Here is a 17,226-nt window from a genome sequence, read left to right as displayed (position 1 = left end):
TCAACTTTAGGATTTAAAACATAAACCTCCACAGCTGCTCAGGTCACGGTTTTTTTTTTCTTTTAAAATTTGTGAGAAATCGTTGTGATGGCGTTTCCTGCAGATGAAAATGTGGAAGTGCACAAAGGGAAGGAATTACGTCTGCACTTCAGTTTTTATTGAACAAATCCGTATTAGTGTCCAAGGCTCTGCACTGCAAAAACACTAAATATTACTACACTAATTTTTAGTGTAGTTTCCAGTGCAAACATCTTAGTTTGGTCTTAATTCAAGTGTACTAAAATATTTGCAGTAGAAGTGAAACAAAATACTTTGTAAGATTTAGTTTTTTCAGTGTCACAGCAGGTTAACCCCAACAAACACAATTAATGCTCCTGAAAAACATTTCTATATTCAATGTGCTTCTTCTCCAGAATTGTGATTTGTATTGATAAGTTTATTTTCAAACTTATTGATGCTTCTATTGAACACATTGTGCAGAAAATGGTAAAATATGAACCCTGATGGTGAGGACAGCTTTGGGAGTTTTAAACATCATTAGTTGGAATTTATTAAGACAACAATAAATCAAAATTCTGATACTAAATTTATCACCATAAATGATAAACGATGGTTAATTCCCACCCATAATGTTGAGGTACATTTGAATGATTAAAATGGGCAGTTTTAGGTGGTTTTTTAAGGATTTTTGTGTGTTTGTGGAGGATTTAAAACTTTTCACATGCTGATTAAAACATTCCTCTTTGTTGCTCTGCAACTTAAAGGCAACAGGAAAGTTGGGAACTGGTTTCCACTGGCTGATTGTGTTTTTCCTTCGTCACCTCTGATCATTTCCATGCGGAAGTTTTCAGCTCAGATTTTTCATGAGCCACATGCAGTTTATGCCAAAGGTAGCAACATTTTGTACCATAGCTTGATGTAGTAAAATCGTCTTTGTTTGCAGATTTTTGTTACCTGCACTGCAAAAACACAAAATCCTACCAAGTGTTTTTTCTTTAGTTTCTACTGCAGATATCTTACAATTAACTTTTAAGCAAGATATGGGACAATAATTACTTAATATTCATGAAAAATGTCTAATTATAATTGAAATCTGCCAGAGGAACTTGAACTTTAAAGAGTTATTGACTTAAAACAAGCTTTATTGCTGAATAAATACTTCTAATTTCATGTGTAAAAAGATACTTGCACTAGAAACAAAAAAAACAACAAAAAAACTTGACTAGATTTTGTGGTTTTGCAAATAAATATGCAAATAGAGAATTTTTTGTCTAGTTTTGATGCAAATATTTTATTAAGATAAAACTAACAAGTAACTTGTCATGAAGATGTTGATGCTTGTTTTAAGTAATTCATTTCTTAATGTTGGTGAAATGTACTTTTTTGGTGAACTTTTTCATCAACATTTAGGAGTTATTGTCCTGCTTCTTGCTGTAAAGTTACTTTCAAGTTATTTTTTGTCTTATTTCAGGTGTGCCAAGTTATTTACATTAGAAACTAGACCAGAAATACTTGGTAAGATTTAGTTTTTTTTGCAGTTTGATACCTGAAGCAGGTTTTGATGAGAGGAATCAAAATGTCCATGTTCTGCTTGTCGGTCAAATTGCAGGTTTTGTGTGTTTTATTGAAGCCCATTCGGTTTGTTTTCGTCCCCCTGAGTGCCGTGGTTTTCCGTCAGGTGTTTCTCAGACCCATGTGGTGAGACGGTGTGTTGATGTGAGTGGAATGATGGGAATGCATGTGACGGGCGGGAGCCGCGCCTGCAGGAATGCCCTGCAGCTCGTTCAGACTGTCGGAGGATCGTCATGGATCGGGTCGCTCGCCGCAGCTCACAGATGCAAACTGTGTTATCGTTCTTATTTTCATATTGCCTCCCTGCGAACAGAAACGGAGTGAGGCTCGAGTCACTTTGGGCGGCCATTATCACACCTTTATTTAAATGATCGCTGATATTTTCATGTCTGTTGACTTTTCAAATGAGAAACAAAACTGAGAGCTGCTGGGGTCGATTAGGTGCTTAAAGGAAAGATTCTGCAGATAATGGATCCAAATTTAACACATTTAAAATCTAATTATGACTAAACATGTCAGCTCTTGTTTTTACAGTCATATGAATATTTGGATTACTGGAGCTGTGTATTATTTTTGCTCTATTTTCTAGTGCAAATAAGATAAAACTAACTTAAAAGTAACTTTTAAGTGAGATATAAAACAATAATTCCTTAACAGAAATGAAAAAGTTTCAGGTCTATTGCCAGATTGTACTTATAACTCAAACTTTTTTCTCAATATTAATGAATTATTGTCTTATTTCTTCCTGAAAAGTTGCTTTCAAGTGTTTTTTTTTCTTATTTCAAAATATTTGCAATAGAAAAAGATCAAAAATACTTGGTTGGATTTTGTGTGTTTTGCAGTATGGTACCTGCGGCAGCCATATTGTATTTTGGGATTGGTTTTGGGAGACTTCAGATTTTTGAATGATGTTTTAACTTTAAGTTTAAAAAAATAAAAAATCAGTACAGATCCCTCATTAGTGATGATCTGCATCACTTCTACTTGGATAAATGGATACAAAATCTGTTTTTTTTAGTGTAAAACACTATTGACATAAAGCGTATTTCCCCAGTCAGTATTAAATCTGTACTTTTTTCTGTATTGTAACATTCCCCAAATATTGATGCTGTGAGCAAGAAAATTAGTCAAACTTCCTTTTTCATTGCTTGTAATTCTGATAACTTTATGGTTTTTAACTGAGGCCATTAATGCTGACTATGGAGATCCAAAATCCTTCTTATTCTTCCAAGCAGTTTCATGATTGTCATAACTGCAGTGAAACTCTTTCAACACGCCTTCGGGACTCTAATCGTTTCTGAACCTGTTCACCTCGTACACTTTTCATTTCAGTAGATTTTAATCTAACATGAAAGCAAAGATTTTCTCACTACTGGAACCGGCCAGTCGTTTTGGATGCCTTTCCAGCTGAAGGTCTAAATATAAATGTTCTTTACTATTGCTTTCTTTTTTTCCTCACACGCCCAGTCTTCCTGGGAATGCAGTTGTACAGGTTTTCAGAAATCTCATGTTTATCGATCTGTGGATGATGCCAACAGCCGTCCCGCTCCATCGTTTTCACCAAAGCAACTTTACATTATTTCCTCCTGTTTCCGGCTGTTTTTAAGGCTGTAATTGTAATAACTGATGACCAGAAGTCACATTTGGGCTAAAAAACAAGAACATGTGACTATATAAAAATAAACAGAGGTTGTGGGGTTTTTGTGAAGATGTGTAACGGATGTTTTCAGGTTTTTTGGTGCAGATTTATATTTCCATGTGAGCTTATAGTCGGTTATTTCTGGACATCCTGTGCTGCTGCTTTTAGTTATTCTCTTCTGGTTGTAGTTGATCCAGCTCTGCCTCTGCATTTACAGAAGATTAGATCATCAATGTTTGTTATTTTTTTGCTATCTCATCCACCACTAACAAAATAACTCGGCATGCAACAGCTTCAGAGCGGCAAAGAGAGTAAAATATGCAACTTCTTCTATTAAAAGATATGAAAATAAGTTTAGAGAAGTTTTTCTCACGTAACTGACCTGAAACTTTTCAATCATTTTAAGCAAACTGTCAGAATGTGCAGTTAAGTCCAGTTACATTTGATGGAAAGAAGAAAAGAAATCTGCCGTTTGAAAGGAGAAACTAGGATTGAAACAAATTGGTTTTAAAGATGGTAATTCAACAAGTTTGGCAAAATATGTTTATCTTTCCAAGTCAGCCGAGTCTGAAATTTGAGCTTCAGCAAACAGAATAAAAGGAAAACTGCTGATTCAGCAAGGAAGCATTCAGAGCACTGAAGTAAAGGAAGAAAGTTTAACTTAAAAAGGAAAAGTTTGACAAAAATACATAAAATGTTACTTATTTAGAATAATCAAGCAGCTTGATTCAAAGTTTAAGGTGTGAGATTTCCCTTAAATTAAACCAAATCCTGTCTCAACGCTTTTTTTTAAGTATAATTTTGTTTACGGAGATTCATAATTCACTTTATTTGTTGTTTATTTTTGAATATTTAAAATGTCTTCCAGCTCCAGTGTTTATTAGAAAGTTTATTGATCTTTGTCAATGATCATTATTGCTATGTCATTATCATTATATTACTTGAAAATGGTGTCAAAACAACGATATTATTGTTTATCGCAAAAACTGCCAGACAGTTTATCGTCCGCCAAAATTTATCATGACATGCCGATGAATATAATAACAAAGATTAAAAGTTAAATTTATGAGATAAATATCTTAGTATCTAATAAATTATAAGATGAGCCTTAAATGCAACACAAAGCCTTTTGTTTGCTGCACTTATATGAAGCAATTTAAAGTCATAATTCATAAAATCAGATGTTTTTGATTTTTCTATATTTAGTATCTGACTTGATTAAACTAAATTTTAAATGTGACCCTCATTTCTCTCCGGCTTTTGCTGTAAATTGGTTTGAGCGTTTCTGACGTCATTTCCTGTTCCATCTCTGCTTATTGTTGTAAAACTGTGTGGGACTAAATTTAACTGAGTCTAAATTTACTCTCCTGACATGAACTTTCCACGTTGACCTTAAGCTTTTATTCTGACGGGTCGTTACATATTTTAGCTTTATTGTTCCAGAGCAGAGAGTTTATTAAAGTCATGATGACGACATTAAAATGCTAAAGTTTTACCTTCCTCACTGTAAATGAATCATCCAGAAGCAGCAGGGGTGTACTTACTTTTCATAGTTTTTTGTTTTTTGGATGCATTAATAAATTTCACAGTGTGTAAAAATGTATTAACAGGCTTACGTATTGGTCCCATGAGTAAAATAGTAATAATAAAGAAATGAAAAGTGTTCATTTCCAGCTTGATGTTTATTTTTTTATTATGTCAAAGACAGGAAAATATGTATAATATTATCAAATGTCAATATCAGCTGATGGCCCAACTGCAGTATAAATATCACTTGGTTACAAAAACACGTTTTTCTTTTCTATGTTTATAACAGGAAGGTAATATTTCTAACTTTTGCCTTTCTGTAGGAAGAAGCCAGTTGTGTAATTAGATGCTGAAATATTAAGTTTGTTATTGTTGCTGTTCATTCTGGTTCTGCATCAGGGCCACAACCTGCTTTTATGCTAACATTTACATCCTTTTACAAATATTCCCTTTTCTTGTTGGGATGTTTAACATGAGCTGAATAATGAGAAGAATTTACACTGAAACTGAAACAGCTGAGTGAATGTCATGAATGTCCTGATGGTGACGTTACGCTGTGAAAACATCAGCAGCTGTCAGTGATGCAGTTACAGTTTAAATATTTTTTAAAATGTTATTTAATCTTCTTTTTACCATCTGGAGGAAGAAATGATTGTAATCATAACTATAATTAGGCCTGTCATGATAACAAAAGCTGCTGGACGATAAATTGTCCAGAAGTTACTGCGATAAAACGATAATATTGTTGTGTTGAAACAATTTTTGAGTAATATAATGCAAGAGCACATTTTTAATGATTTGAGATAAGAAGGAAGATTTCTTGTTATATTTTCCTGTTTTAAAATCAACAGAGTGATTGAAATAAAAACACTTTTATTTAAGTTTTTTTTTTATTATCTTCTGGTAAAATTGCATCTTAATTCTCTTAAAGAGAATAAAATACTGTAATTTTTATGGTAATTTTCCGTAGCATAACTAGCAGAAGGGATGACTGAAGTAGAAGCCACATTTTGGAAATACTTTGTCATTTGAAATGTCTTTTTGTAGAAAAGAAATGGACTTAAACTGGATCTGGTTTAAAAATCTTGATTTGTAAGCCCAGTCCTGTAAAAATCAGTTTTCTCCACTTTAATCAAATCGGTCTGTCTGTGTTGTTCTGGAAAGACTTTCTGCATAAACAGATGATTCATCTCTAAATGTTTAATCTTTAATCCATCATGTATGTCGAAGTGTTTATTATGACACTCATCCTCTCAGAAAACACAGATAAGAGGGTTTGAAGTGAATCCGCCTCTAAATGGAGGCTTTTATTTTGGAAACCAGAGTTTTTCTGTTCGCCGCCTGACCAGCCCACTTCCTCCTGAAGCTCTGGCTGTTTGCCTGTAATTTCCTGTTTTTGAAAAAGTCTCAAACATGTTGCAGCCGCTGATTATGTAAGCTGACATTGTGTTGGTGCGATGGGGAACAATGGCTCAAGACTGACGTGTCGAAAACCTTCAGAGGGCGATAACATCTGACCTCTGACCCCGTCCGTCTGAACTGAGCAAAAATCCTGAAACTTTTTAATCTTGTTTTTCTCTCTTCAATATGAACTTATTGCAATTAATATCATTATGGTTGTTTTCAGAACTTTTTCAAGAACTGCAACACAAAAAGACATCCTCTAAAATCAGTAAACTTTAAATTCTAGTGAGCATTTAATACTGGAACTGGAAGACGTTTTAAATATACAAAATAAATAAAATCAATTCTGAAGTCTCTGTAAACAAAATTATCCTTCAAAAAAGGCTAAAGAAGCACCAGACTGAAAACTTTTATCAGCCAGTTTTTGGTAGAAAGAGAGAAAAAGAAATTATGCAAATGATCTTGTCATGTGATTGATTGATTGATTAATTACTGGTTTAACTGTAACAACACATTTTAGTGTAAAAATTTTTCAGAGCCTCAAAGGCTCAAGATGAGAAGAAAGATTTGCACATTTAAATTGAAACACACTGAAAAAAACAGACCATTTATTGAGCAGATTGTTCATTTTTCTGATGTAACTTTAATTGTATGTTTGCTTTGCTAATCTCTTTTAATCCAGATTAGCTGTTTTCAAACAGAACTTGACCATTTAATGTTTCAGGCGTCGCTATCGGTGCATATTTTTGCAGAGTCCGTTTTTTTGTCAGAAATTTTCCAATTATCAGATTGTGTGTTAGTCTGCTCTAGTGCAGTTTGATCAGTCCAAGTCATTACAGTTAATATTCCTCAAAAATGGTGAAATATCACTTTAATTTATCACTGAACTGGAATCTCGGATCCGATAATGGCTTTAGCAGATAAAAAACAGCAGTGCTTATGCTGCCCCCAGACACACAGGCACCCCGGGCAAAGAGCCGTTTCCAATCCTGGAACTGTTTAAATCTAAAACTAGATCCACATGAAATAAAATATTCTTAATCTGGTTTCTCCCAGTGACTCCAATCCAGATTAGAACTTTTTTCAACTTGAAAAAGAGGAAAAATCTGTCAACCTTCTCAAGTTTTTTCAGTTTATTGTTTTGCTACAAGAGTTTTTCAAACAACGTAAAAAAGAAAACCGCTTTGTTGAAACTTTTAAAACTCCCTCGTGTTTGTCTCAGTTCATGTGACCTTGACCTTTGTCTGCCTGCTAATCTGCCTCGTAAACGAGCTTGTTTGCTGTTAAACGCTGCTCTTAGTGGTTTTTGTGCAATCCTTTGTAAAGGTTGTTTCCGTGGAAATGGGGACGCCTCCGGGAAAACATGTGTGAGTCAGCCGGGCCGGCGGTGAGCGGGACGGAGAGAGGGAGGACAAAAGGAAATGAAAGGAGACGGATCAGGAGACGTGCCTCCCGCCTCTCACCTGGATCTCACCTGGCCGCCGGTGAAACATGAGACCATTTACCTTTCAGGGCAGCAGCAGTCGGGCTTTGTTTGGACCTTTTACCTCTCCAGGTTTCCTGCTGCTTTTCATCTGTGAGGGTTCCTTCACTTTGGAGAAGGTTAAAAATGTTTTCATGTGAATCCTTTATGAAACTTTTACAAAAATATTTCTTCCCATTTTTATTAAAACTGCATGTTAGGAGACAAATGAGACAAAATTCACCGATTCTGGTAAAAAAAAAAGCCAATCAGAGCCAAGAGGAGGGTGTTGGCGCTGCCAATCAACATCATGTACGTGCTGCTAAATGTGCTGATGGTGGGAAACGGATAAACGGATATTTTTGTTTGGCCCCATAATTTAAAAATCTTGCATTAAGGGTGAGATTTTTACAGAGAAATAAAGTCTTATAACATTTTTTTCTATCAATGAAACTAAATTTTTGTTTTTTTATTAATAATGTTTCTGTTTTCTTTGATTACATTTTGCTATAAACTGCAATGGCTGCACTAATAGAGGCTAAAAGCTGCAGGGGTACAGCAGTTTTTCAGAATAAAAGCCTTTCACCCAATCTAAGCAGGAGCTGATTTTAATCTTTATTTTGAATTTCCAGGATGTTTGTTTGGGGAACAAACTGAATGCGGAAGCTAAAAATGACTAATATTTTCACGTTTTGAGCCATTCTCTGTTAATGTAGGCCATGAAAACAGCTGGAAAAGGTCTCAGGTTTCATTTTGGCAATGTGTGAATGTGCAGAGACCTTGTCTTGGTTTTTCCAGTTGGCGCTCCATCGTTAGGACTTTAAACCGAGCCGTGAGAGGCTGCAGCGAGTCCAGCTGCTGCTGAGGCTCGGCGGACAGAATAAGGTCAGATTCCAGTGTTCCAGTAAAGCATGTAATGGACAACTTGGCTCTCATTCTTTCACTTTTCTCCCACTGTTTTAGTCAGGCTTTGGTGAAGTCAGTCGGTTTAATCTGGGTTGAAATTAAAGGTAGAAAGAAGTGAAAGAAGCAGGAGAATGATGTCTGCACCGCCTCATGTAATTAGCTTTTCTAGCTATTCAGTGATCGCACTAACGCCTTTCTTTATTCAACATGCAGTAAAGATTTATCTGTTTGTCCAGAGTTATTGTGTGTTTGCCTCTGTGATGCGTGTGTTCGTATTTGCATGTAAATCGGGGGGGTTTCCCAGCTTGAAGCAACGCTGCTTTGCATTTGTTTAGAAGAAACGGTTTGAGGCACTTAGTTGGCAAACTGTTGAAAAAGTCCTGTAATGCAGATGCATTAAGATAAAACCTTCTCTGCACCTAAAACTGTTGGGTTTTTATTATCAGTCTATGAAAAAATGGCGGCCTTAGCTCATATCATCAAAATGTCTTCAGAGACTGATGCATGGTGATGCAGTAGCAGTCAGTCCTGCAACGACTCTGAAGAGGCCTCTGACTGAAGAGTGTTGTCATGAGACTGTCATGTTTTTACTTAACACTGCTTTTTTAAAATCTCCCATAATTCAAAGTATTTTAAATTGGCTTCAAAGCTTTAATGTGAATGTAAGCTGATCTGTTTTTACTGTCAGTTAGTTGGAGTTTGTTCTTCTAATGATGATTTTATCTGATCCATGACCGACCTTTAGACTTGGCTTCCTGTTATTTTGACATCTATTGTCAACAGTTTAGCAAAGCTCATGTAGTTTAGAGTTGAGAAAATGTGATACAGATTTGATTTGTTTCTAATTCTTCTATATCAACTTATTTTGTTGAACAGTAAATGTGCTGCAAATAAATCTCCATCCTGTGAGAAACATTGTGTAGAAATATCAGTGCTGAATATTATCTTGAATGTTTTTCTGGTTTTTACTGGAAGCATGAGTTTCTGTGAATAAGCAGATGTTTTCAGGTGCAACAGTTTCAAAATGTTTCCTACACGTTGACAGTCTTTTTTCCCAAAACCTTTTGCATCATATCTATAAATATCCCAGTTCATCTTTAAGAAAAGGATACAAGATCTTGTCTTTTTTACTGCTTATTGAAGCGTGGTGTAGACTTGACTGGCCCGTTTTTTCATTTTAATCAGTGAGTCAAAGCTTTTGGGCCGCTCCCTGTAGCAGGACAACAATACTTTGCAGTCACACAGAAACGGATTGTGGTCTGTTAGCTGGGCCATAATTATCTGCTCTCTATTAAACAGCGACTGAAGCAGAAAACTGCTCTGACTGAAACTCAGGACACAAAAAGTTCAACGTTTCTCATCTTTGTGGAGGAAATTTATTTTATTTTTGTTTTAATTTGTTTTGTGCCTGAATGAAGAGTTTTGTAACATCCTGCAGGAACATTTTGGACTTGGCCACAGCGTTTCCTGAAGTCAGGGCGTCTTCCTGTGGAGATGATGGTCAGCAGAAGACCTCTTCCTATGAGATTGACCTCTGACCTCTGGGTTGACTTCAGCTTCCTAGCAGCAATCTGGATGCATGTTCTACATTTCCCTTATGCTGCAATGTGTGCACGCTATTTTCTTCTAGGATTCACAGAAAGGCATCTGTTTATTTCACAATTATTTCCAGAATATTTTATTTTATTTATTTTAATTTCAATCTAATTGTACGTTTTCATGGCCATATATTATTAAGTTAAGTTCAGAAATACCTTCAACTTTCTGATTGCGTCAGAGATAAGGCTCATCTTTCTTTGTAAATCTTATCACAGCTTTAAAATGTGTGGAATGAGTTGGAGCTGTAACCTTTAGACAGCTACACCTTCATGTTTTGAGTGATTATTAGGATTCCAGTCGTTGTCTTCATATCTGTGGCTGTATTTTGAATTGCAGACATGCCTGGAGTCCACAACACAACTGTACATTTGTTTCCTGAGTCGTTTTCAGAAAGGCATCCTGAAATCCCATTCAGAGCTGCAGATCTTACTGGTTAAGTGGAGGGTGTGACTGTGTTTGTGCTGGGCTGGAAGGAGTGTGTAGCTTTGATAAAGAGAGTCATTACTTAGGAGTCTTTATGGAGCCTTTCTCTGCGCCAGCAGAGAGTGAAAGTGGGGGCTTGTTCCTGAGAGAAGGGCCCCGGCCCCGCGCCCCGGCCCGGTCGCCCCGGCCTCAATGGCAGGCCTGTCTAAAAGCCCCCATGTCACGACTTCCTGAGAGGGAAGTTGTTTCAGCTGGTGTTAGCCGCCCGCCCTTACATTTGTCTGCAGACCAAGAGACTTCAGGAAAACCCAAGTGTTGGGAAACTCTCTGAAATTGAGGCTCCACATTGAAAATAAGACACAGTTTGTTCAGCTGCAGTATGTAAATATTTTAATATATTTGTTGGAACAACCTCTGTGTTGTGGCAGTACAACACGAGACGATAATCTGTGGGAAAAAATGATCCCCTCTGCTTTCTCTTAGTGCCAACAGGAAACAACCAATCAGAGCCAGGAGGCGGGTCTTAGCGCTGTCAATCACCACTCCAAATGGTGCATCTGCCTCCTGACAGCACAGCCTGTAATGAATGCAAATGAAAGTTAGCATGGCAGATAAATGTGTTTTAGGAGATTCATATTTTTACAGATTTTTAAACAAAGCTAAAAGCGACTTCTTTACCTTAAATGCTAAATGTTTATGTTTTTGTATAGTTTATGCTCAATTACTGCTTTGAGTGTGTTCTCTCAGCAAATGGCCTACTCCAGTTAACGATTAATCAATTACTTGACAATTACGTCAATAATTGATTAATCCGATTAATCGCTTAAGTCCTAGTTGGCAGTTAAACAGTCCAGTGGCTCTGGGACCTTCCTGTCCTGATGGAGGCAGATTAAAAGCAGCTCAGAGTTGTTTGGGGTGTGGTTTTTATTTAAATGTGCTTTTTGTTTAAAACTGTACCTGAGATGAGGCTAATGAGTAAAACCTTCAGAAGCCCCTCTTTGTTCTTGCAGCTCTTGCAACAGAGATGCGTGTGTGTGCATGCAGGAGCAGAGGAATCTCTTAATCCTTCCCAGGACACAGGTAACCCTGCTGCTGCTGCTGCAGGGGAGTGGGAGTGTTTTCTCAGCAGATTAAAGGAGAGGCTGTTCTTCTTTCTTTCTTTTTTTTAATGGGACTTCACTGAATCTGCTCTGGCACTGGGAATTCCTCATGGAAATGCAGCTTCCCAGTGAGAGCTGAGGTTTTGGATCAAATTGTAAAAATCTATTGTGTGTAAATGGAGATTGTATTTTTTATTTATTTATTTATAATAAAAAAATTCTATTATGTGCAATTGTAATTTTATTATTTATTATGATGATAAAAATATATTTTATTGCAATTTTTTTATATCTTAATCATTATTTGCATTTTAATCATTTTGGGAAACAATTGTTTTAATTTCAAACAGGATTTGAAATTAAAAAATACATAATTAACTCAGTATTTGTATTATCCAACTTCCTCCAGTTAGTTATTGTAGATACTAATGGCTGTGAGCAGGAAGGATCTCCTGTAGCAGTCTGTAATACAGTGGTTCAGAACAGGCCTCTGACTGAAGACTCTGTTGTATAACACGATATATAAGTATGGAATTTTGCTAAAGTCGTGGACAATGTCAACATAAAATCTGATTCTTCAACTAAACCTAAACAAACGTCAATAAAAGCGAGCGTGACGCTCCGTACATCCGGGACGCATTTCCACTGCTGCATGTCTTAAATGCATGTTTTAAATGCACTCCTTTAGAAGAAGAAAATATTTTTCCAACATGTTTCTGTCGACAGTTAGTTGAATTGTCTCGTCCGAACCGCCTATTGTGAACACTTTTAGTAAAACTAGCGTACCGTAATGTTGCAGCGACACGCCGTCATTCTATTGGCTGAAACTCCAATCTTTTCTAGTTTTCCTGTGAGAGACGAAAAATAAAGCTAAACTACAAAACCACAACATGTTACCAAGTATTTCTGGTCTAGTTTCTAGTGAAATTAGTTGGTTTTCTTAAAACAAGACAAAAATAGCATACAAGTAACTTTCCAGCAAGATATGGGAACTTGTTTTAGGTCAGTAGTTCCTTAAAATTGATGAAAAAGTTCTAGTTGCACTGGTGGATATTTCTCCTGTATTACAAGTAAAATTAAGCAATGATTGACTTAAAATAAATTCTGAATCTTGCTAAAAAGTTACTTAATTCAGTTTTGTCTTATTGCAAGTGTACTGAGGTATTTGCACTAGAAACTAGATAAAGATATTTGGTAAGATTTTGTTTTTGCAGTGTGAAATGGAAAATCCAAAGAAGTCTCAAGTCTTTTCTCCTGCAGTAATTAAACTTTATATATCTCAGATATTGTGCAGGAAATAAATTCTGCACAGAAAATGCAACAAGAACTGGGTGGAAGAACCGACCTGATGTCATTTGGTTCTGGCTTTTACCTTCATAGGTAGAAATGATACAGGAGAGAAATGTTTGTGCATAGTTTTTAGAGAGGAGCATATTGGTAAGCAGCAAGGTTTCTGAGTGAGCGCAGAGTTTTACATGAGAACCACAACATCTGAGATGAAAAGATAACTTATGTTCAAACTCTCAAAGTAAACATCCTAACTGTCTTTATCAAAGTGGTGTAACTGAGCCAGATGCTGCTGCTGGTGTTTGAATCCAGTCTTCCCAGTGAGGGAGCGCAGCGCGTCTCAACCATGGCCCAGCGCTGACTCAGCAGGAATGTGATTTCATAACATGACCTAGAAGAAATGAAATGTCACTCCTGAGGGATGCTGGGAGCGCTGACTGAGTGCTGCAGGCACGGAGCTGTAATAATAAATAAAAAATAACTAATTAGTCATCAGACAGAATGTGCAGAACATCACTTTGAGTCTCAGATTCGCTGTTTTACAGACTTCATGCTGCATGTTTTTAGTAATCAATTATTCTGATGATTAATCGATTAAGCAGATCAAATAAATGCCACATCCTGCAGATTTTTCATTTTACCACAAGCCTTTGTTATGTAATAAAAAACTTACATAAAAATGAATATAAAGAAATTATTAAATTAATTTTTTAAATAAGAAAACTAACATTTTATTGCCTAAAATATAGTAACTAAAGATACAAAAAATCCTTCAAACATCAGTCTGTGAAAAGTTCAGCCTTTTCTGCTCGACAGCGTAGAGCTGATGTTTTTATTTTTAGTTTAGCCAATTTCTACATGGATGGCAAAAGGTGCTTAACAAGAGAAATTTTACAGAAACGCCACGAGGAGACATTTTAGTTTTTTATTTTATCTTCAATGTAAATTTCTGTTTTTTGTAAATTTTTGTTTCAGTTAACAACAAATCAACAAATGGCCTTTTTCTGACTGTATACTCCGATTAATGATTAATCAATTAATAAATTAGTTTATGATTACTAATTGATTATTCACGATTAATCTGATTAATTGTTAAAGCCCTACATGTTTGTGCAGAATCAGCCTTGGTTTAAGATCCGTTCCCGCCATTGCGGAGGAAGTTGCTGCTTGGCTTCATGCTTGCCTCCTCTCTCCTCCGCAGATGGATGGAGGCCTGTCTGGACGAGGAGTTGCCCCCGACAACGGAGCTGGAGGAGGGGCTGAGAAATGGCGTCTATCTGGCCAAACTGGGCAACTTCTTTGCCCCGCAGACGGTTTCCCTCAAGAAGATCTACGATCGTGAGCAGACGCGCTACAAGGTCAGAAGATTTTAGATGTTTTCCACTGAGACTAATTCAGATTTTCCTTTATTTTTTTTACGTTCAATAAAATACAGTAAAAAGGTTCAGAGGGTAAATTAGTAAAGGTTAGTTTAGGGTATTAAATGTGGAAGAGTGATCATCTGTTGAAAGAAAAGTCACTCTGGTCTGACTTACAAACTCTTCACATCACCCACAGGTTGAGCTGGACTTTTCTCTTGTTTGTCATTTTGACTGAAACTCCCATCATAATCAGTTTTTCATCCAAAAGATAAAAATGACAGACAGGGCCGGATAAAACCTTTTTGGGGCCCTAGTTATGTTATCATTTGGGGCCCCCACACCAACATGTCAACACCAGAGGCTTTATCGCTCCTGAGCTGCTCTGTGTGTAACATACCTGCTATCATTAGCATAATTAGCTTACATCAAGTTTTATGACTGTTGGTTTTAACCTGACAGGAGTAGAAAACAGAAAATAAATATTTGGATTATGAGGTGCAGAATGGTATTTAAATGTGGCATATTTTAATTATTTGAAAGGAATGTCATTTGAAAAACACAACATTTTCAGTAAACAAGTTTGACATCAATATTTGCCCAACAGTGGCAGCAGCCAACAGCAGGAAGAGATTAATCTGTTATTATATGTTTAATTCACATGATTACACAAATTTTTACATTTCCTTTTGGGTTTCTACTACTGAAACAGCCCGAGTGCTTTAAGAACCCCCAAAGAACACCGAGCTATTTTTGGTAATAAGTTAATGTTTTTTGGTCAGGTTACCTAGCAACCCCAGCAGAGCTCCACCTGTTGTCTAGCAACCCAAACTGTATGCGCTGTACAATGGCTGCTGGAAAAGACAAATGTTTTGTTGTTCACTTACCATCCAGAAACCACTTGCTGCATTCTTGTAGGTTGTACAGGAGGCTCCACTTTTGCTTTTCAAAGATGTGCGGTTGTATAATTTCACTTCTGTTTGCAGCCGTTTTCATGCGGGTTTGAGGTGGGCGGCGGGGCCAGCAGCTTATTTAGATTTAGAGTTTAAAAGAAGCATAATAAATCACTTAATTGATGGAATCCACATTTTTCGCCTCAATTTTCTTGATGTTGGACTGCAGCATAAAATCCAGTGAAATGCACAGATTTCTGTAAACGTGCAACAAGACGAAATGTGTAAAAGATTCACAGTATAAACTCTTTTACCAGACGCTGTAGCACACACACTCATTTTCATGTGACACGCGTTTAGATGAATAAGGTTTCCTCTTACAGTTCGCACCGCCAAAATGTAACAGTAGCTTTTCAAAAGACAGAAATGGTGTTTTCTTCAGTTCTGATTCTGTGTTTCTCTGCTGCAGGCGACCGGCCTCCATTTCAGACACACAGACAACGTCATCCAGTGGCTCAACGCCATGGCAGAAAAGGGACTGCCAAAGGTGAGCACAACTCTTTCAAAGGAATTTTAAATGCTGATCTTTGCTCCCAAAAATGTGGAAATCAATAGCTAACATCACGAGAATGACTCTGATTGGTGACATAGAGGAAAATTGGGGCTATTGGTTCCCGTGTCCAGTATAAAGGAGGTTTTTGACTCCAAAGCAGTGAGTTTTGCCACTGGGTGTGTAAATGATCATGAACATTGTGTAATTCTCACCATGAGCTCATCTTCTGCACACATGCTCCAACATGATGCTGATTTTCTTACCTCACTGCTTTTGTTTCAGATCTTCTACCCAGAAACCACAGACATATACGACCGAAAGAACATGCCGCGCTGCGTCTACTGTATCCACGCTCTCAGGTCGGTTCGCTCGCCGCCTGTCGGTCATTAAAAAGCCAAACACTGAAACTCAGAGCTCTGCTTGGATTCCTCCTCCTTCCGGTTGGTCTAACTGGCCACAAGGCCTGCTGAGGTCAACAAAGGGCTGCTTGTTTATGAAAGATGGAGTTATTTTCTGGTTGCATTTAAGAAACTGTCCATTCAGGCTTTGTTGGCCTGAAGCCTGTTTAAATATGATGTCATGAGGTGAACAATGCAGGTATTCAAAGGTGGAAGCCAAAGCAAACATTTAAGCCAGAATGGAAAGGTTTTGTATGGAAACACCAAGGATTTAACGGCTTTTAAATACGTCCTTATCATCAATAACAGACAGTAATTGTTTTCTGTTTGTACACATTACTGTCTGTCAGTTGAGTTTTGTACAGATCGGTGTATATATATATAAATAAAACATATTTTTATTAACATGTTTTACTCAAAATACCTCAAGTTGCATTTTCAAATTCACTACAGCAGTGGTCCCCAACCCCCAATTGGTACCGGGCCGCGCAAGAAATAAATAAATATTTCCGTTTTATGTATTGAGTCTGGAGGATCTTTTATTTTGAAAATCCTTTAACCAGATTCTCAATGAAGCTTCAAGCTGCTTCGCCACATAGAGACCAAGCAGGCTGAGGATATAAGCAACACTTCGGGTGTCATTGTCTCCATCACTCCCTGATGGGACCGTCTCGTTGCAGAGAAACAAGCTCAGGGCTCTGTTAGTCATTTTCGTGAGTTAAAATGTTCACGAAAGTAAAATGCTCGTTTTTGTGGCACATTTGTATCTTATTTTGAAGGGATATGTAAACGTTACCATAGCGACCAGAGTCAGATAGCGTAAGGGCAGTGGTCGAGAGATGAGTAGAGCTTGTGAGTCTTAAGTCTGGTTTAGACGGGAAGATTTAAGGATTGTAGGCCGATTCTTCAAACCTCTGTGACCACAGAGCTGATAAAGGTCCAACAGGTTCGATCGGTTCGTGTTCAGCCTCAAGGCAGGAGCAACACGAACCGAGTCCAGAGGATAATCCAGTAAAACCCCAACATCGCAAACGGGAATTTAGAATAACCAAACATGGATGACAATGTAGAAACAATAGTGACAGTTTGTGGAGACATTTTAAGA

At 37.1% G+C, this 17,226-nt stretch overlaps 1 protein-coding gene across 1 annotated transcript in view; it reads left to right on the top strand.

The window, feature by feature from the left end:
- Positions 1–17,226, top strand: part of LOC106937661 (ras GTPase-activating-like protein IQGAP1) — a 58,298-nt gene that overhangs the window by 8,533 nt on the left and 32,539 nt on the right. The window contains exons 3-5 of the mRNA XM_015019288.1: positions 14,121–14,277; positions 15,640–15,717; positions 16,006–16,082. Coding sequence (XP_014874774.1) covers positions 14,121–14,277; positions 15,640–15,717; positions 16,006–16,082 — 312 coding nt within the window. The remainder of the gene's footprint in view (positions 1–14,120; positions 14,278–15,639; positions 15,718–16,005; positions 16,083–17,226) is intronic.

Source organism: Poecilia latipinna, unplaced genomic scaffold, assembly GCF_001443285.1.
Source record: "Poecilia latipinna isolate Pla-1442-1.1 unplaced genomic scaffold, P_latipinna-1.0 Scaffold2403, whole genome shotgun sequence".
NCBI lineage: Eukaryota > Metazoa > Chordata > Actinopteri > Cyprinodontiformes > Poeciliidae > Poecilia > Poecilia latipinna.
Note: the sequence above shows the minus strand (reverse complement) of the source record. Positions and strands in the feature narration are given on the sequence as shown.